The sequence below is a fragment of the Malaclemys terrapin genome, chromosome 2 (genome assembly GCF_027887155.1).
Source record: "Malaclemys terrapin pileata isolate rMalTer1 chromosome 2, rMalTer1.hap1, whole genome shotgun sequence".
Classification (NCBI taxonomy): domain Eukaryota; kingdom Metazoa; phylum Chordata; order Testudines; family Emydidae; genus Malaclemys; species Malaclemys terrapin.
The window spans coordinates 180,244,453-180,266,886 of NC_071506.1; the positions used below are offsets into that span (position 1 = coordinate 180,244,453).

The following is a 22,434-nucleotide window of genomic DNA, read 5'->3' on the forward strand; positions in this document are numbered from 1 at the left end:
CTTAAGAGAATATCATGTAGACTGTACCAAAAACCTTACTAAAATCAAGATATATCATGGCTACTGTTTCCCCCCATCCACTAGGTCAATAACCCTGTCGAAGAAGGAAGTTTAGTATGATTTGTCCTTGACATATCCATGCTGACTATTCCTTATGACCCTATTATCCTCTAGGTGCTTACAAATTCATTGTTTAATAATTTGTTCCAGTATCTTTCTAGGCATCGTAGTTAGGCTGACTGGTCTATAACTCACCAAGTCCTATATGTTCCCCTTTTTAAAGACAGGTACTATGTTTACCCTCTCCAATCCTCTGGGACCTCACCCGTCCTCCAGACGTTCTCAAAGATAATTGCTAATGGAGCCAAAATTGCTTCAGCCAATTACCTAAGTACCCTAGGACTAAGTTAGTCATTAATTTAATCAATCGAAGAATGGATTGCCCCATATGCTTCTGGTACTGCTCTGTCAGTATGTCCTTCAAGTACTCTGCCTAGTTTTTCCCATGATTCATAGGTAAAGGCACATTTAGGGAGTCAGTGAGGAGACACAAAGATGCTTCAGATATGGTTTTGAGGCAGAAAGGCTGCAATGCAAATGTGAAGAATATGTTTGTCTTAATTGAGGAGTGTTGCAAACTAGTTATTAAACCACAGTCAGTGTTGCAGTCTGGACAGCCCAGAACTCTGGAGGAGCATGACACTGCATGTGTGAGAAATTCTGGGATAAAGTTTTATCAGAAAGGTGTGTTTTATACTTAAATCTCAACACCACCAGTCATGAGTTAGCATTATTTTTCTGGAAAGGATTTCATAGCTGGGGTCCTGCTGCTGTTGCTGCTGCCTTTCAGTGCCTGTTGCTGAGGGCACTGGCATCCTGGTAACTCATGGAGGATATTCTCTAAGGCAGCAAGATGCCAATCTACAAAGTGTCTTGTAGATCAGGATCAGGATGTTGAACCACACTGCGAAGTGAATGGCAAGTCAGAACTGTGTTATAAAAGAAATTGCCATTAATAAACCATTTTGAGGTTACGAATGAGATTAAATTATGTTTTATGCATGGATAAATTTAACTGATTTTTCTCAGTACATCACCACAGAGACAAAATTAAGCTTAGTTGCCATTAAAAACGGTTACCTACCTTTTCGTAACTGTTGTTCTTCGAGATATGTTGCACATGTCCATTCTAGGTGTGTGCGCACCCATGTGCGCAATCGTTGGAGATTTTTGCCTTAGCGGTATCCGTAGGGTCGGCTGTAGCACCCTCTTGAGCGCCGCATTCATGCATTGGCATATTAGGCGCTGCCGACCCTACTTCCTCCCAGTTCCTTCTTGCCAGCAACTCCAACAGCAGGGTAGGAGGGCAGGTAATGAAATTGACATGAGCAACACATCTCGAAGAACAACAGTTACAAAACGGTAGGTAACCGTTTTTTCTTCTTTGAGTGCTTGCTCATGTTGATTCCATTCTAAATGAGTCACAAGCAGTGTCCTTGGAGATGGGCTTGGAGTTCACAATCTAGCAGCTTACAGTACTGCTCTTTCAAAGTCAGCATCATCCCGGGCCTGCTGGGATGTGAACGTGTGGACGGATGACCAGGAGCCCACCCTACAGATGTCCTGGATAGGCACTTGGGCTAGGAAAGCTGCCGAGGAGGTTTGCGCCCTGGTAGAATAGGCAGTTACAATTGCTGGAGTTGGCACCCTTGTCTGATCGTAACAGCAGCGAATTCTTTGGAGAAATTCTTTGAGCGGACACTGAATGACCTTTCATCCTGTCGGCCACCGTGACGAACAATTGTGTTGACTTGCAGAACGGCTTGATCCTTTCGATGTAGAAAGCTAGCGCCCTCTTGACATCTAGGGAATGCAATCTACACTCCTCCTCTGACTTATGTGGCTTTGGTAAGCCCACATGAAACTGCAAGACCACCTTGGGCAGGACAACTGGGTGTGGCCACAGCTGGACCTCGTCTTAGTAGAAAACTGTATAGGGTGGTTCTGAGGTAAGCGCCCTAATCTCAGAGACCCGGCTGGCAGATGTTATCACAACTAGGAATACAACCTTCCAGGACAGGAGAAGGAGAGAGCAGGAAGCCAGGGGCTCGAAGGTGGGTCCAGTGAGCCATGACAGCATGGCGGAACGGGGTCCCTGACATGCAGGTAGAGGCGCTCAAGGCCCTTGAGGAACCTGGCAGTCATGACCTGGGTGAAAACCAACCTATCCTCGAGCGGCGGACGGAAGGCCAAAATAGCGGCCAAGTGGACCTTGATAGATGAAAGGGACAGGCCTTGGAGCTTGAGACGCAGACGGTAATCCAGGATCAACTGCAGTGAGGCCCTCTCGGGCCGGATGCCTTTATCCGAGGTCCAACAAGCAAAACGCTTCCATATGGCTAGGTAGGTCGCTCTGGTGGAGGGCTTTCTGCCGCCCAACAGAACCAGCTGGACAGCGGCCGAGCACTCCTGCTCCGCCGCATTTAACCATGCAGCAGCCACGCCATCAGGTGCAGTGCCGCCAGGTTGAGATGCAGAAGACTGCCATGGTTTTGGGACAGCAGGTCCAATCTGAGCGGTAGCTGTAACATAGCAGCCACCAAGAGGGCCAGCAGCGTGCCAAACCAGTGCTGCACAGCCAAGCCAGCGCTATGAGGATCACCTTCACCCTGTCCTTCTTGATTTTCATAAGGACTCTGTGAATCAGCGGCACTGGAGGGGAGGCACATAACAAAGCCCCTGACCACGGGAGAAGAAAAGCATCTGAGAGGGAACCCCTGTTGATCCCCCAAATTGAGCAGAAAACGTGGCAGTTCCTGTTCTACCTGGATGCAAACAATTCCACCTGGGGAGTTCCCCATCTCTGGAAAATGAGGCTGTCCATGTCCAGATGGAGGGACCATTCGTGGTAAGACAATAAGGTCCTGCTGAGGTAATCTGCCAAAGCATTCCTGGCCCTGGGGAGTTGTGCGGCTATGAGATGGATGCCGTGTTGTACACAGAAGTTCCAGAGCCTGAGGGCTTCCTGGCAAAGGGCAGATAACCTGGCCCCACATTGCTTGTTGATATAGAACATAGCCACTGTCTTGTCCATCAGGACCTGGACCACCCTACTTTTTTGTGAGTTAAGACAGCTTGCTAGGGCAGGAGACCTACTCTGAGCTTCCTGACATTGATGTGTAGGGACCGATTATGACTCAACCAATGATCTTGCATGCTGAGATCACCCAGGTGGACTCCGCACCCCCCAGGTCCAAAGCATCAGAGACCAGGGTAACCGATGGGGACGAAGCTGCAAAGGGAACCCCCTCCAACACTAATGCAGGATTCCGCCACCATGTGAGTGACAACAGTACGTGGTCTGGGACCCTAACCACATGGTCCATGCTGTGTCTGTTGGGAATGTAGACTGATGCCAGCCATGCCTGTTGGGGCCTGAGGCAAAGCCATGTGTGCCAGACCATGTAAGTGCAGGCTACCATCTGGCCCAACAATCGTAGGCACATGAGTGGCGATGAGACGGTGGGCTTGCATGCACGAGATCAGGTCCACCATGGCTGGGAACTGAGCTTCGGGTAGAAAGGCTCTGGCCTGAGTAGAGTCGAGGACTGCTCCAATAAAGTCTATGCATTGTACAGGTATATAGGTTGAATATTTTTTCATTTATCAATAGCCCTAGGTCGCGACAGGTGGAGCAAACCAGACTGAGACAACGACGCACCTGATCCCAGGACCAGCCCTTTATTAGCCAGTCATTGGGGTATGGCCCAACCCAAAACAGAGGAAACACCTTTTCCCCTGGGGAAAATGGAAATATGCATCCTTGAAGTTGAGGGTAGCGTACCAGTCTCCCGGATCCAGAGAGGGAATAATGGAGGCCAGAAAGACCAGGCATAACTTTAACTTCTTGAGAGTTTGAGGGCAAAAGTTTTTGCAGATCCTGCACTTATCCTTTCTGTGGGACTCCCCCAAACACTTTAAACATCTCTCATGGAGATCACTGATGGGCATCGGCTGGCTGCACAATGAACATGGCTTAAAGCCTGGGGAACGGGGCATGCCCCACTCCTAACTCCTAACTCCTAAACAACTACTCTAACACTTAACTTAAAGGTCTAACTAAGTACCTATCAACTAACAACAAAGGAGACAGAACAATGGACTGTAAGAACCACCAATGCTCTTGCAATGCAAGACAAGGCGCTCCAACCAACCGTCTCTTTACTTATTAATTAACCCAGAGTATGTATTAATACCTGGGTGGGAGGGGAAACAGCTGTGCATATCTCTCTATCAGTATTATAGAGGGCGAACAATTTATGAGTTTACCCTGTATAAGCTTTATACAGGGTAAAACGGATTTATTTGGGGTTTGGACCCCATTGGGAGTTGGGCATCTGAGTGTTAAAGACAGGAACACTTCTTAAGTTGCTTTCAGTTAAGTCTGCAGCTTTGGGGCACGTGGTTCAGACCCTGGGTCTGTGTTGGAGCAGACTGGCGTGTCTGGCTCAACAAGACAGGGTGCTGGAGTCCCAAGCTGGCAGGGAAAGCAGGGGCAGAAGTAATCTTGGCACACCAGTTGGCAACCCCAAAGGGGTTTCTGTGATCCAACCCATCACGCTTACTATACAATGTAGCAAAGTAACAAGGAAAAAAGATCATTATCTGTCACAGATACTTTTAAGAAATAGCCAATCTAACCCTGTCTCCATGTTATGGATGGTATCTACTCAAGCAATTGCAAAATAATTTTTAAGAAACAAAGAAAGAAAGTGTGCACAAGTGTGGAACTTGAAAATTTTATCTGACACTCAATATGCCAAGGACTAAGCCCTATTAATCAGGCAAAAAATATCTATGCCTACAGAGTCTTGCCCCTGTCAGTGAAGCCCTTTATGGTGTAAAGGAATAAACAGCTGCACACTGTTTATTGAATTTGAACACACTGTCCAACAACTTTCTATTTAAAATATTTTTAAAATGTAACTTACTGTGTCTTTCTCATTTTTTGTTAAAACTTCTATTTCCAATCTAGCTTCACTCCACACTTTTTTGCTTTTTTCTTTCCTATAATAATAGATCATGTTGGATTTTTTCCTGGGTTGTTTTCAGCGACGTGTTTTCCTCTTTTCTTTCTCCCCTCCCCTTTCCCATTCTTTCTCTACATTGTGTACTCTACATTCTGCCCTATAATTTTTTTGTTCCTCCCACTTCTCTTGCAAACACCCCCACCTCTCTCTCTACCCTATTTCTCTCCCTGCCCATCATGCTACAACTTCTCATTGATTTCTCTCTTTCCACCTCGCCAGAGAGCACATGGCAAACCAGTGTGCTCTAGATTGACACCCCAGCTTGTTGTGCACTAAATCTTTGTGTGGAGAAGCCCTTAATCTGTCTCTCATCCAACTGACTCCTGGCTTCTGCGAAGGTGGTTGAAATGGGTCTTCACTAATCTACTTCCTCAATTAGCATCTTTTTCTGGGTCCTCCTCCACAGTGGATAGTTACAGTGATTGGCTCTGCTACTATCCCTAACAATCCCAAGCAGAAATAGTGTGTAAATGACCTAAGATTCTTGCTAGTTTCAGAGCTGCCCAGGGAGTTCTAAATGGCAGCAGTGAAAGCTGCAGATTCCAGAAGATAACACTGCATTGATTCACATTCTATTCAAGCTTTTCTTCACAACCCTAAGGGATAAAAACTTTAAAATAAAATAAAAATAAGATTGGATGGATTTTGTAGAAGTTGTTGGCATTTACCCAGGAAAGATTTCTATTATATTCACCATAGGCAATTGGGGCTTGTTTCTTTTTTCAAACCCTGTGTACAGGCATGCATGATTTTTTTCGAAAATAATTTTGATTATGGATGAAGGGATTCACCGAGATTCACCATTTAAATTTACCATAACTGGCATCATCCTTTTTCTTAGAGAACATTATTAATCCTTTCCACTTTGTATGTACCTACCTAAGATATCAAGAGAGCACAAATCACTGCAGTATCTAGGCAATGAAGTACAGTGAAATACGAAAGGTATATAACTAAAGACTAAAACTGGACTCCACTTTGTCACCTTCCTAGGGTTTGGTCCATTGTGCTTTCCTCATCCCACTCCTATCATCATCTCAGCTTCTGTTAATGTAGCTAGGCTGTGGTGAAGGAAGGTGTTTTGCACCAGGCTCTGAAGGTAGATAGAGTTTATTCTGATACCCTTCTGTAAGGGGTTCCATAGATTAGGGCCTAGCACCAAAAATGCTTTGATCACCTAGCTCCCAGGTCTTTTGTTCTGGGTTTAGCAAGCTTTCATGTGCCTGATGAGCACAGTAGTACTGAGAGAGAGAGGTGGATCTTGAATTAGTCTACTCTCAGACAATTAAGGATGCTGAAGCTAAGAACCAGGACTTTAAATGAACCCAGAACAAATGAAAAAACTGAACTCTACAATGTTAGTGAACAAACATTTTGCAAGGTCACTGACAATTAGGTTTTTTCAGTAGCAGAGAATTATACAGAGGATAAATTAATGGCAAATTAGTAGCTACAGGGCAACCGAAAGAAATAGTATAGTAAATTTCATTATAAAAAAAACCCCCACACTGAATTGTTGTTCAGCCCTAATCAGAACTATACTAATACTTCTTGACTGATGTCAAAGACTCATAGCAAAATCAGACTCCTACAATATAACTTTTCAATCTTAATAAGACTGGCTCTACTGAATCAGCCCAATAGCCCAACTAGCCCAATATCCTATCTCTGACAGTGGCCATTGCCAGATGCTTCAGAGGGAAATAACAGAAGTGGACAATTTTGAGAGATCCATCCTATTGTCCAGTCCCAGCTTCTAGCAGTTGGAGGTTTAGGGACACCTGGAGGATGAGGTTATGTTACTGACCATCTTAGCTAACAGCCATTGATGGACCCATCCTCCATGAAATTATCTAATTCTTTTTTGAACCCAGTTATACTTTTGGCCTTCACAACATTCCCCGGCAATGAGTTCCACAGGTTTACTGCGTGTTGTGTGAAGTAGTCTGTCCTTATGTTTATTCTAAACCTGCTGCCTACTAATTTCATCAGGTGACCCCTTATGTGAAGGGGTAAATAACACTTCCCTATCCACTTTCTTCACACCATTCATGATTTTATAGACCACTCTCACATTCCCTCTTAGATGTCTCTTTTCTAACGTGAACAGTTCCAGTCTTTCAATCTCTCCTCATATGGAAGTTGTTCTATACCCCTAATCATTCGCATTGCCCTCCTCTATATATTTTCCAATCCTAATTTATCTTTTTTTGAGATGAGGTGACCAGAACTGCATGCAGCATTCAAGTTGTGAGCATAGTATAGATATATATACTGGCATTATGATATTTTCTGTGTTATTATCTACCCCTTTCCAAATGATTCTTAAAATTCTGTCAGCTTTTTTGACTGCCGCTGCAGAGTGAATGTGGATGTTTCAGGAAACTATCCACAGTGACTAGAAGATCTCTTTCTTCAGTCTTATAGTCTTCCCAACTGACTTACTCATAACAGGTGACATTACCCGAAACTCGCTTGGATGGGCTTGGTTCAGCTCAGTCAAATTCTGTTTTCATTTACACAGGTGTAGATCTGGAGTAACATCTCTGAAGCCAGTGGAGTTACTCCAGGTATACACCTATCTAAGAGAGAGAAAAGGCCAGCCATTAGTGTAGATAGTTATTTTGCTACAAATGATAATAATGAAACACTGAGCAGAACACAACCCTCTGCTGATGTAAATCAGCACTCCCCACTGAAACCAGCTGTGGATCTAGCCCATTACATTATAACCTAACAAATTAGTTAAAGCAATTAACATCTTACCACTATGCAAAATATTCACATAAAATGTTTTTGTCCTGAAATGTTAATGATAATAGAAGGTGCTATATAAGTGCAAACTATCTACAGATATGAACATGCTTCACGCACATTAATTAATTTAGGCTCAATGTCCCCCTTGGAGGTAGACAAGTATTATTATCCTCATTTTCCAAGTAAGGAGAAGAGCAATACCAGCAGCAATACCTAACAACAGTTGGGCAGTACAAGGCAGTAGACCAGGATGTTAAGTGGATGTTTTGTAATGCCTCGCAATTGATAGCGGGTTTTGTTATGTCATAGGTGGTGCTGTAATGAGTCTATTCTTCTAAATCAAACCGACATAGCAGGCACGTGTCTTAAAGGGACATGGTTTGTTCTGAATGTTTTCCCACTACAGTCACTTCTCAAGAGTTTATTGGATTGATCTACTTTGTCCAAAGTGGGTGGGAAGAAAAACGGGGGTGGGAAGTTGTTCAATCCTGAATGACAAAACTGGCACGAAAGCCACTGGCAGGCCTCATGCTCATCAGACTGCTTATTTGTGCTATCACCAGATACCAGCTGAAATGGAGTTAGGTCAGTAAAAGTACAATGGAGAAGCTAACAAGAGGGAAAGAATGCCTGGGAAAAACAGACCTCACAACTCACACAGGAAGAAACTCCAGTGAAGCCCTAGATAATCTTATATTTTCCTTAGACATGAGTTTCTTCTTTTATGCAATGTAATTACAACCTTCTTGTTACACACATGATAGTATCTTGGGATAAAGTAAAATGCAATGAAGAAAGAACTCTCTAAAATTTTGACTGTAACAGCAAATAAATTCTCTTATATTTCAGTCACATAGATAACCAAGTGCAGTTTCTAATATTCAGTGTTTCTCAGTTAGAAATATTTGTCATTTATAACATTCTCACATTTTATGTGAACAGTGCCAAGAAAATTGTTTAAAAAGATAAAGTTAATTTGAAATTAGAATTACAATTGAAATTAAATGTTTATTAGTCATTTATACAGAAAAGCCAGTGACTTTTAGCACACAAAAGTTCACTAATCATTTTACTATGGAATGGATAGGTAGAATATTCTGACTTATAGGACACACAACAAAGAAAAAAAGAGCCATCTTTCTCAAAATAACAAGGAGTAGCAATAAAGTTCAAAGCAAAGCCTATCTAAACACAGCTTGATTAAAAAAATAAATAAACTGAATTCATTTACTTCTAATAATAGGACACCATCTTTACCTGCCAAATAACTATCCTATCTTTTTCATACATAGCAGTTTTTGCGTACATATGTAAAATCTTTTTCGGTTAAGGAGACCACCATTTATAGACAATGTCCTTTCTTAAGAAACCACCATAAAATATCCCCAAATGTACTGATTAAAATTCTGTTCCACATTTATTAGAAGGCCACATCCATTATGTCAGTCCTTTGGTTTCACCATATTGTAGTCAATGAAGATACAATTTAGATTAGTAAAAAAATATTAAACTACAGAAAGACTATATCCATAATCCTTTGTATAACATTAAAGAATGGACAGGAAGAAAAATAAAAAAAATTAATAAACTAATCAAAGAGCCAAATTTGTCACTGGCAACAAAACTTAACCAATGGCAACCCTAATTTGTGCCCTTTTGGTACTGCCAGTCTAGGGATATATGTGAAGCCTACACATAAAACGTTAAGGGTCTAAGCCTGCCCTTAGTTACAAACATGCAACCCCAGTAAAGCAACTGGAGTATAAAAATGCAACGGAGGGTGACAAAATGGTTTTAAATTGTACATTTTATAACTTGAATAAAAATAAAGATGACTGTCATAAGCAATCACCCGAAGGTCCATCAGAAATCAGGTAGACACCAAACTCTACTCATTTATTTACTGATAAATGTATGTGATGATCAGTAAGTTTCTTTGCTCCAGTATCAATTGTTATCAGAAATAATCAGTTTATTAGGAGCTATATTATGATATTACACTCAATAAGCCCCATTGAGCAGTGTTTTGTAAGAGAGACTCTCTCTCTCAAAAATTTTCATAATGGGAGTCTTCCCATTGACTTCAATGGGCTCTGGATCAGGCCTATATTCATCAAAACCAGGTCACTGAAGTCTACATCTCAAAGACCATCATTTGGCCGAGAATTGGTAGCAGGTATACAGTAACAGTCAGGGTATATCGAGGTTCTTGGTGAGGTTGCAGAGGAAGCACAAATACTGCTGAATTCTACTTCCTAGAACTAGATACCAATCAGGGTAAGCTACAAAAATTATATAGGACTGTTTGAAAAAAGATCCTTCCTAGAAGATTTCATACACTAAGCAGTCTTTGTTCTGAAAAAGACACAAAAGTGAAAAAAGAATAAAAAAACCTTTTGCTTCTCGAAAGGGAATTGAATGGAACTGCTTGTGAGTAAAGATATGAAGGTTATGCTTTTCTCCTTTCTTATTTGAGTCTCAAAGTAGCAGTTTAAGTGCCCACATCTCCATCATTTCAATGTGTCCTGATAAATACGTCTTTCATTTAAATCTGATAAATATTTTACGTACCCAGCATCTTCCTGGAAACCTTCCAATTCATCCCTTTGCTCCACTAAGGTGGATTCTAAATCCAGATAGGTACCATTATGGGACAGTTGCAGTGTACAGTCATCAAGCTGTAAGAAACAAAATAGTGTAATTATTTGTATTAATAAATTATAAAACACTGCCCTTCTTTTGGATATGCCAATGTTTTTTGCAGCAGAAAAAGGGAAATCTTACAGCACATGTTCCTGTTGAAGCACCTGTTCTCCACCATTTTCACTTTTCCACCCAGTCCTGAGGTCCACATTGCACTCACTATTCTTCTAGCAAAGGAGGCTAAGACAGCGCTCTCTTATTTGGGGACCAATACTAGTTCTTAATTTTCTAAAGGAGCCATTTGAGTTATTAAGCCCTCAAACTCCACCAAAGACTAAGCACACTCCTCCTTCAGTGCTCTCAGCCCCAGCTGGCATAGGCAGCCAAATGTTTGTTAGACACACACACAGAGATAGATAGATATAGACATACACACACTTCAGCCCTCCAGCGAATTCCATGTCATTGACTCAGGAGGAGATTCAAGGAAAGATTTCTAATGCTCAGATTAAAGATTATTTTAGGTTATTGCTTGGATCAGGAGACCAAAGGTATCTTTTGATTTATGCCAGAGTAACTGAGATCACAATCTGTCTACAATCATTGTGCTACTACCAAATCTAGGATTTGGAAAATCTGTTCACTTCTGTTTAGATTTTTCTTTGGAAAAAAACCCAACAACAACATTGCTTTCACATGAGCTATTCACAGTTATCTCTCTAAGTTCTTCTGGGAAGGAGACATTTAAATAGCATGGCACATACAGAAGGCTCAGTTTACTGGAAAGAAACATGTAAACAAATTTAACTCTGATTCTTAAGGATTAAAAAAGCCTACATTAAGATCCATAACTAGTGCATGTATCTTTTTGACTAAGAAGGAATATCAATCTACACAAAACTGGAAATACAGTCTTTAGAGAAAAAGAAATGAGGCTAAACACTACTCTGGGAAACTTTTTCCCAGTAGCCCAGGGTATCAACTGAAATGCTAATTTATTCACAGAAATGCCAAAAAGCAAACTACTAATTAGATAATGTTCTGCTGTCACTATGGGGATTGGGAGATTTGCCCACAATCTCCAATTCTACTGCATAACTAGGAAAAAGGAACTGTGCTTTACTAACATCTGACGACTTTAGTCTATAAAAGGCATGACGAGAAAGAGGAAGTATCTGATGTGCTAGATACAGGAAAATGGTACATTCTGCCTATTTTCAATTCATCACCATAGTTTCATTTGAAAATCGTATTATTCATTCCTGTCCTAAAGCTTTGTACAATGTATCTAAGACCTGAAACTATGGTGATGGAGGGTATGTATAAAAGTAACTATTACTCCAGTACTTTAACTATGCTGCATTTCACCAAAAAGTTGGCTCCTTTTCAATGGGGGGGAGGGGAGGCAAGAGGGGAGTAAAGTAATTCCTACAAAAAGGACCAGGCACTCAGATACCATTGTGAGGAGCCACTATGAAATACTAAGACAGATCAATCACTTCATGTAGATTCACTCTTCCTCCCTTTAGACACCCCCCTTCTGATGAAGGTCAAGTAAGGGACTAGAATCGCTGCAAATTCCCACTGTTGGAGCTCCTGCTAATTATTCCATCAGAAGGAGAGGGGAATTACCTCCCTCATATCCGAAATGACATGGGATAATAGCCACAAAACACACAGCATTCCCAAGATTTGTGCATATTTCCAATGCTCTGCCATTTGCCAGGGTTGACTATACAAAAACCATACTCCACTGCACAGCCTCCTCCTCACTCTCTAGGCACCAGCAGGTGGTTCACTGAGAGCACAGGAGAGACAGGCTCCCTGTTATCAGTTCCTGTGCTTGGCCCACAACAGCACAGAGCTGCAATTGTAGGGAAAGTCCTGCTCAGCCCCCCGCAGCCCCGGGCTCAAACATGCCCACTGAAGTTGGAATTTTTAGGGAATTTAGCTGAGAAGATCTATCAAGTCTCTACCAAGCATGTGCAGGAAGCTTTTGAAAAATTGCAGTTATCTTGACCAAATTTGGGCAGACTTTCACAGAGAGAGCAAAAGGCCACCCCGCTGCCAAATTTCAAGTCCCTGTGCCAAAGCCCAGGAGTGCTAGAACTTCTCAAATAAAAGGTTACTAGACATTTTTAACATGGTCAAACAATGTATTTTTCCCTAGCCTCATTCTCAAAAACACTTGAATTTCAGCCAGAAGCAAACACCTGGAATGGAAAATTTCAGCCCAAATGGTTAAAGTTTGGCAAAGCTATAAGGTTTGACAAAACTATAAGGTTCTTGTAATGAGAAGCTGTGATGATTTTGGAAATCTGCCTATACAACTTATTAATTCAGTGAATTCTCTGTATGTATCTTTATCAAGCTGCAAACTCCATTTTGAATGTGGAGGCTAGCTGCATTCACTGTGAGCTTCAGCGTCCTGTTAGACTGAAATTTTAAAAGAGGGCCATTGACTTAAGTGCCCAACCAATGATATGCAATAGCACTAGACAAAAGACTGGCTCTCAACAAGAAGAACTGGTTTATCAGGAGAGAGGTCACAAAGTCATGTGGTAGGATTCTATGGTCACCTGTTGAGGCTGACCAGTGAGTTAGACCCACCTACCAGAACACAGATGGTTCTCCCAGGACTTACAAGGGAAGGGTGAACTGAAGAGGGGAAAATCCATATAGGATTTACAATTTTCATACAGATCTGTGTGTTTCTTGTGTGATTAAGTAAAGAGCAACAGCGTTGTAGAACTCTGTGCAAAGTGTGTATGTTCCATGCTACAACTACCATGTAGCCCTTGAGAGAGTTAAACTGTGACCCAAAAGGCTCACACCTTCAGTGGGATTCTGGAAGAGGGTATGTTTAAGCTATAGTGGGAGTCTGAAGAGTCATCACCATGCTTAGGGACTAGGCAGCTGAGCCACATGGTCGCGGCTCTCAGGAGCAATGTTACGCAACAGGTCTGTGTTCCGAGAGTCTTCCTATGGACCCCAAGTCCAGGATAGTGCCTGGGCACTGTTCAGACACCAGAGGCTTAAAACACCAGGGGATCCAGAGGCAGGACTCCCCTGATAGCAGTCTGATGGGCCGCAGGCAAGGCTGAGCCCGACAAGACCTGTTACAGAAGTGTTGGGCAACTTTAATTATAGATAGCACAACCAATCCTGCCTATAATACAGTGGTGGGCAAACCTTTTGGCCTGAGGGCCACATCTGGGAATAGAAATTTTATAGTGGGCCAGGAATGCTCACAAAATTGGAGTGGGGGTGAGGGCTCTAGTTGGGGATGCGGGCTCTGGGGTGGGGCCAAAAATGAGGAGTTCACGGTGCAGAAGGGGGCTCTGGGCTGTGGCAGGAGACTGGGGTGTGGGGGCTCCGGCTGGGGGTGTGGGCTCTGGGGTGGGGCTCGGGATGAGGAGTTTGGGGTATAGGAGAGTGCTCTGGGCTGGGACCAAGGGGTTCAAAGGGCAGGAGGGGGATCAGGGCTGGGGTATGGGAAGGGGTGCAGGCTCCAGCTGGGGGGGCATGCTCTGGCATGGGGCTGCGGATGATGGGTTTGGGCTCCAGGCAGCGCTTACCTCAAACAGCGGCATGTTCCTTCTCCAGATCCTACATGGAGGCACGGCCAGGCAGCTCTGCACGCTGCCCCATCTGCAGGCACCTCCCCTGCAGCTCCCATTGGCCGTGGTTCCCAGCCAATGGGAGCTGCGGGAGCGGCATGCAGAGCGGAACCCCCTGGCTGCCCCTACACGTAGGCGCCGGAAGGGAGCCATGCTGCTGCTTCCGGGAGCCACGTGGAGCGGCTCCCGACCCTGCTCCCCAACTAGAGCGCGGCATGCCCCAGATCCCGCTCCCTGGTGAGAGCTCGAGGGCCATCTTAAAATGGCTGGTGGGCCGGATCCAGCCCACAGGCTGTAGTTTGCCCACACCTGCTATAATACATACACTCTAGATGTATAATATACTACCATATATCTGCTTTAAGGTCAGTTCATTTTCATCTATAAAACTGATTTTTTTTCTGGTTTCACGTTTTTTGGCCTACATAAAAATTAAAGTTGTTTTGTGAACCCAACAAAACAAAGCTTTTAAAATGAGCTTTCCATTTTTCTGTGTGTTGATATATCAATTCCGAAAGTTGCCAGATGGACAGCCCTGGAAACTGAAACCCTTTATTTATCCACAGATCAGTGATAGCTATGCCAACGGTCTCAATTTTAAACTGAAACAGAGTCTCGTGTCTAGTTAATCCAGCACTTCTCCACAAAGACGGCCACAAGCTTAACATATAACAATGGTACTAGTCATGTTTTAAGATGGACCTTTGGTCTGACCCGGTACGGCCTTTCTTATGTTCTTATGTTCACTTTGCCCAGCAAGTCTTCAAAAGGTAATGATTACTCATATGCAAAATAGATGCATCCGTATCTCATTTATGCTGTTAATGAGACAATGATAACATTGTGTGATAGTTCCATGAATAGGATGTTAAGTCTGTTAGAACCATGGATCTCATCATCAGCAAAGGAAATAGTTTATTCACAGACTGGACATAAGAAACCCAATTATTCCACTGAAATTATACTGGTCTGAATAAGCAGCAGGCTAGGGTTCTTTAAAAACTCCTTTAAAAATTTTAAAAGGCCCAAAGAATATAAAATAATCTCTTATGAGAATTATTTTACAAATTTTATACAGATAAGATTATAGGAAACAATTATAAGAATGGCCATACTGGGTCAGACCAACGGTCCATCTAGCCCAGTATCCTGTCTTCCAGATGCTTCAGAGGGAATGAACAGAACAATTATCAAGTGATCCATCCCCTGTCATCCAGTCCCAGCTTCTGGCAGTTAGAGGACACCCAGAGCATAGGACTGCATCCTTGATCATCTTGGCTAATAGCCATTGATGGATCCATCCTCCATGAACTTATCTAATTCTTTTTTTAATCTAGTTATACTTTTGACCTTCACATTCTGCTTTAGACTTAACAGTCTTGAGTAATTTTGTATCGTCCACAAATTTTGCCACCTCACTGTTTACCCCTTTTTCCATATAATTTATGAATACTTTGAACAGCACTGATCCCAGTACAGATCCCTCTCTCCATTCTGAAAACTGAACATTTATTCCTACCCTTTGTTTCCTTTCTTTTAACCAGTTACTGATCCATGAGAAAACCTTCCCTCTTATCTTATGTGAAAGGCAACTGAAAAATGTAGTCAAACAGTAAAAAATTCAAAACAAAAAAGTATTTTAAAAAATAGGTTTAGGTTAAGAAACAATTGGTGTTTCTTAACCTAAACCTAGTCTGTCAAAGGGTAAGGACACCCTTGGTCCAAATGTAAACTGAAAGGAGCTATTTTCAGAATCAGGACCCAATTGCGCAGCTGCCACTCCTGCCCCTTGTGATGTCATCACTTCACTAGTTCTCTGGTCATCACAGAGAGCCTTCCATGGTAAACAACACTTAAAGTTTGAATGTAAATCTCAAGCAGACAATGGGGTGAGGGGACTCTCATATTTTCTTTAAAGACTATAAGGAAATAAAAAACATGGGATGCCAATGTATTCTTTTTTATTTTGCTGGTCACCTTTAAAAATTAGTTTTGGTTAGATTCCTATGTCTTTGTGCCAAAATGATTTTTACTGCAATGATTTTTGAGCTCAATAGGACCCATCAACATAGCTTTAACAGCAGCACAAAGCAGTGAAGGTTTCTCAGTTGATCAGTTCTTAAAAAAAAAAGCTATGCCCCATTTCTCCTCACAATGTAGCTCTTATTGCTAAGCAACGGAAAAAAGCTCCTAGTTTCCTTAAACTTTGCAGCTATTTCTCAATGCAGCACTGAAAGGAACAAGGAGCAAGAGGGCAAAAAGAACAATAGGAAGGAAAGCAGGCTATTAGCCAGCTACCTGAAGACAATTAAATGCCCAGTGTCTCCTTTCGAAACTACAATGGAAACTTTTTCCTGCTTTGAATAAAAGTAATCTTAGTCAGTCATTTTTTGCTTTTACTGTCTTTAGCTCCTTATTGTCCAAGAGCTAAAACCGAAAGATTGTTGGTGGGGACGGGGCGGGTGGGGACGGGGCGGGTGGGGGATGGGGCATTTGCCTCTAACACATTAGCCACATGATTTCAGACTGAATAATGTGAAGTCTGCAGGCGTTACAGATCCTCCCCACCCCTGAGTATGTGTGCATACACACTTCTTATTCAAAAAGCCTAAAGGGTCAATTAAGCAACATAAATGCAACATGCTTATTGCCATGCCAACTGAAACTTTAGAGAAGCTGTGCTCTTTTTCTCCAGAATGCTTAGCTAGGTTATAGAGCCTGAGTCTGAAGTGGACTTTCCTTAGTTGTTCTAAGTTGTCTGTCCCAGGGTACTGACAGTCAATTTTGCAAGAGCCAAGGTGATATATACCAGGACTCTCCATTTTATTTTAAAAAGAGAAAACTGTCCCAAATTATTACAAACGTCTTTTTTTTTCTGTCACTTTCTTTCACTGAAAAAAACCCTGGGGCCATGGGACTGTATTTTTCAGCAAGCAACTTATCAAGTGATTTCCCCGCACAGGTTTCTATAGTTGTGTTTGCAAAATCCATGCATCTCAAATGATTGTCCCGTACATTCTGAAGTTGGCTACAAGATGATAGCCAGCAGGTGTACAGATCAGAGCAAACCATTCTCAGTTTTATCTTCCATTTAAACTAGTGGTGGACAACTTCCAAAAGGTTCAGTTCAGATAATTACTGAAGGTTCAGAAACCAATTTTATACTAGGCACAAGCCCACTGATGTTTACAGAGATACAACACAGGTGATTTGTTTACTGACGTTTACACAAACTACTTGACTCTGCAAGACAGAACTGGAAATATCACAACAGGCTCTCATCAGATTTCTGATAGTTCTAGATCAGGGGTTCCCAAATTTGGTTCGTGGCTTGTTCAGGATAAGCCCTTAGCGGGCCACAAGACACTTTGTTTACCTGAGTGTCCACAGGTACGGCCGCTCGTAGCTCCCAGTGACCGCAGTTCGCCGTTCCCAGGCAATGGGAGCAGCTGGAAGCGGCTGCCCGGCCTGCGCCACTTCCCGCAGCTCCCATTGGCCGGGAATGGCAAACCGCGGCCACTGGGAGCTGCGTGGGGCCGTACCTGTGGACACTCAGGTAAACAAAGTGTCTTGTGGCCCGCTAGGGGCTTACCCTGAACAAGCCACGAACCAAATTTGGGAACCCCTGTTCTAGATGGAACTGTCAGGACAACATGTCCTGCTACATTTTGCCATTTCCAGTCCCACACGTTACTGAGATGAACAGAGATGCTGAATAAAAGAAAGGGGAGGACCTTTATTTTTTAAAGTGACCTCATTGTTTGGATCATACTACTAGTTTCTGGCAAAAGTTCACACAATTCTTATCGCAGCCAAACCTCTTCACTCATCCCTAATTTAAACCATCATTGGCTGGCAATTGCTCATGTTAATTTTGGCATGCATTTTATCCATTTAAAGAGTGGTTTTCATAGTGGGGAAAAACTGTTGACTGTAACAGACAAAACTAAATTGCTTTATTGCTCATTCTTTCTTTTTAAACTTTTTAAGCCTTATTGATTCTATACATCACAATCCTGTCACGTCTGCACACTTCCACTGCTCAGTTTTTCACTATGCTCCTTTCTGGGTCAGTTGTTTCTCCAGTGGAACAACAATCCTATTACTGGGCCCTGTGAAAGCCAATTCTGTCCTTGCCTGAGCCATCTTCTCCTCCACCTCCTTTACTAAACCCCCTCTTGCCAAAGATGGAAAAAATGCCCCTAACAACTCAGATTTCATATCTACATTATTTCAAATTGCAAAGAGGTCTTAGTGATCCATCATAGTATGATTTCTTAACAGAATTCTAATGGCCTATCCAGACTTTAAGGTCAAACTGGTTGTCATCAAAAGGTCAGAACAAAGACTATTTTATTCTGTATTCAGAAAGAACTGTGTTTTGATCAATAAACTTTCATTAACATTATTACAGTTCATCAGATGTATAGGTTTTCTGCAGCTGCATGTGACTCGGCCTTTAAAATGTGACAGATGATTACTACTGTTATTGATTCTCAATGAGTAACCTAAATAGAAATAAAAAAGTGTACTATTTTATACCAAAGGCAAGTGCCAAAGATTCTGCTTATTTCAGCTCTAACACTTGCAGGTCTGATAGCAAATCCCCATTCTTCAACGTATATCACATGATGTGCAGAGGATGTGAGGGAGATTCCCACACCTGAGCCATTCTTTTTAGGTGACAAATTTGAGGAACTGTCCCAGATTGATGTGTCATTAGAGGAGGTTTTGGAACAAATTGATAAATTAAATTGTAATACGTCACCAGGACCAGATAGTATCACCCAAGAGTTCTGAAGGAACTTATATATGAAATTGCACATTGGAAAACATAATCCCAACTATACATACAAAATGGTGGGGGTCTAAATTAGCTGTTACCATTCAAGAAAGAGATCTTGGAGTCACTGTGGATAGTTCTCTGAAAACATCTTCTCAATTTGCAGCGGCAGTCAAAAAAGCTAACAAACTTGGGAATCATTAGGAAAGGGATTGATAATAAGACAGAAACTATCATAATGCCTCTATATAAATACATGGTATACCCACATCTTGAATGCTGCGTGCAGATCTGTCACCTCATCTAAAAAAAGGTATATTGGAAAAGGTACAGTGAAGGACAACAAAATTGATTAAGAGTATGGAACAGCTTCCATATGAGGAGAGATTAAAAATACTTTGACTTTTCAGCTTGGAAAAGAGACAATTAAGGGGTGATATGATAGAGGTCTGTAACATTTTGACTGGTGTAGGGAAAGTGAATAAGGAAATGTTAATTTACTCCTTCACAAAACAAAAGAACTAGGGTTCACCCAATGAAATTAACAGGCAGCAGGTTTAAAACAAACATAAGGAAATATTTCTTCACACAATGCACAGTCAACCGGTGGAACTCTTTGCCAGGAGATGTTCTGAAGGCCAAAACTATAACAGGATTCATAAAAAAATTAGGTAAGTTCACAGAGGATGGGTCCATCAATGGCTCTCAATCCTGCAAACACTTAAACTTGTGGTTAAGTTTACACTCTGTGGGTAGTCCCAGTGACTTAAGTGGGACTAGTCACAGGATGTAAAATTAAGTCCATGCACATATTTAAGGCCCTGTTCCTGTAAAGTTTGTAAAGCACCTTGAGGATGAAAACAGCTGTTTAAGTGCTGACTATTAGCAGTTAACTCAGTAGGCATTAGAGTGCTAATAATATTTACACATAAAAACCTTAGTTGAAAACCACTGGAATGTAGTTAAAAATATGGAAGTAGTTCTTGTGCCTGCTGTTTCATTATGTAAATTCCCCGCCTGAGATACTGTGAATTTTTCCCAAAAAATAATAAATGTATAAGTTGAATTTTTCTCCAAATGTAGGCCCTGATTCTGCAATGAGTTCTATGTGAATGGACCCAGAAGTCAGTGGGGCTTTGTATAGGTGCAGGGTGTCGCTGTTGTGGAGCTCACTGCTGGATGCAGGTCTAATTTTCAACCTGAGCCTTGTGGCAAGACTTGTTTTTGTAAATTTTGTTTGTTTGTTTGTTTTTAAACCTTTTAAGGTCCCAAGTTACAAAAATGTATTAAACCAAACCAAACAAAGAAAAAACCCATAAACAAAAACAGATAAGTGAGTTTAAAATGTATTTTGTTCATACAAATAAATACAATCAAATACCCTATCCCACCAGTTTCTCCTACATTGGGATGCTGTGTTCTGAAACGATCATAAGAACACACATAAGAACATAAGTACGGCCATACTGGGTCAGACCAATGGTCCATCTAGCCCAATATCCTGTCTTCTGACAGTGGCCAATGCCAGGTGCTTCAGAGGGAATGAACAGAAAAGGCAATCATCAAGTGATCCATTCCCTGCCATCCACTCCCAGCTTCTGGCAAACAGAAGCTAGGGACGCTGAGAGCATGGTGTTGTATCCCTGCCCATCCTGGCTGAGAGCCATTGATGGACCCATCCTCTGTCAACTTAGGGGACTGAAAGAATGCAGATCAAAACCTGAACTCCCAGAAAAGTGGAACTGCTGTGTTTTCTGGTGCTTCAGCACTAAATTCAATGTACATTTTCAGTTATTTTGTTTTAAAAGGATGAGAGTGATAATCTGTCTTTACATCACAGTTTTTTGGCTTACAGATTCCATACTGGTATGTTTTTCACACCAGTGCAGCTTTTCCTAACTAAGAGTAATTGGAGTTAGGTCTAGCTGACATTGTTACATGAATTTCTTTGGGTGACCAGAGAGTAAAATAGCTATAAAACCAGAAAACTTTGTTTGGAATTACATACAACTTTTTGGCTGATGCACCGAGGATACCTACAGCTGTCACGTTCACAATACCATTTGGTGGGAATTACTGTGAAGGTATATAAGGAAATGGAAATAATTGTGTTCTCTAAGAAGGGGATATACCAAGACAGGGAGGGAAGGATTAGCTTCAGTGGAGTTAGTCATTTTGGGAATCTTTTGTTCTCAACTTTTTTTTTTAAAGTGTATGCAAATCTCTAGGATAAAACTACTATAATCATGCTTTTGAAGATAATATGAAACCCAGGAAAACCAAAATCATATATAGTTTGAAAAACGTGATTTCATCTGTCTTTTTTTTTTTCTTTCTTGTTCTTGAATTTCTGATAACCATGGAGCATTTCCATTTTCCAAATATTTTCTGAAGTGATGTGGAATTATTCTACAACCTGCAATCTCTCCTCCTTAATGTGTATCCCTAGCACTCAATTTTTCATCAGTAGGTTATTCCATCCTCCACTCTGTTAAAGACTACAGTTAAAAAACATGAGGTGTTCACTGAACTCAGCAGTGGAATCTTTATAGGACAAATAGAAAGATAAAAACAGAGATGGTTGAGGGGAAAATGGGGAATATTAATGTTGGGAGCACTGAATGACAGTGAAAATACTATGGTCTGCATGTTTTCTCTTGAATTCTCCCTTCCAGGTTTTCAAACAGTGCACAAGGGATCCCAAAATGGATTTTTTTCCCCTCCAGAACACACATTTGGGATCAATGCTTAGTCATCATCCACTTTTTCCTTCTGTTTGATTAGCTGTCAAGATACCTTAATCCTTAGTATTAAAAAAGTTGTTTGCACACTGTAGAACAGGGTATGAAAGTAAAGAGAACCTCTGTGCTTCTTAGGGCCTCATCTACACTACTAATAATACTGAGTCAGGGGACCACATGGGTGTTCCCTGACTTGGTTACAAGATAGTTCCTACAAACAAAATATATGGATGCTTAAGCAATGGGTAAATAATATAATACTACACCTCTACCCCGATATAACACTGTCCTCAGGAGCCAAAAAAATCTTACCGCGTTATAGGTGAAACCGCATTATATCGAACTTGCTTTGATCCACCAGAATGTGCAGCCCCCCCATCCCGCCCCGGAGCGCTGCTTTACCACGTTATATCCGAATTCGTGTTATATTGGCTCACGTTATATCGGGGTAGAGCTGTATTATATGATCAATGATATGCTCTCCCTGTGTCTTCCATTCTGGCTACCCTATCTCAAAATGTATGTAATAGAATTAGAGGGGGTTCAGAGAGGAGTGACAAAAATCATTAGGGGCACAAAACAAACTTCCATACTTGGGGCCTGATCCAGTCCCCACTGAAATACATAAAAGGCTCCAACTGACTTCAATTGACATTGGATCAGGCCTTAAGAAAGACTGAAAAGACAGAGATAGTTTAGAAAGAAGGTGAATGAGAGGGGATTCGAAGGCAGTATACAAGGACAATACTGACAAAGTAAATCTCCTATTTAACCTCATTCATAATACAACTACAAAACTA

General features: G+C 41.7%; 1 protein-coding gene across 12 annotated transcripts in view; it reads right to left on the minus strand.

Annotated features, from left to right (window-relative positions):
* FHOD3 (formin homology 2 domain containing 3) overlaps positions 1-22,434 on the minus strand; it is a 655,003-nt gene that overhangs the window by 589,978 nt on the left and 42,591 nt on the right. For all 12 annotated transcript variants that reach the window (XM_054018872.1, XM_054018870.1, XM_054018871.1 and 9 more), the window contains exon 2: positions 10,419-10,525. In XM_054018872.1, coding sequence (XP_053874847.1) covers positions 10,419-10,525 — 107 coding nt within the window. The remainder of the gene's footprint in view (positions 1-10,418; positions 10,526-22,434) is intronic.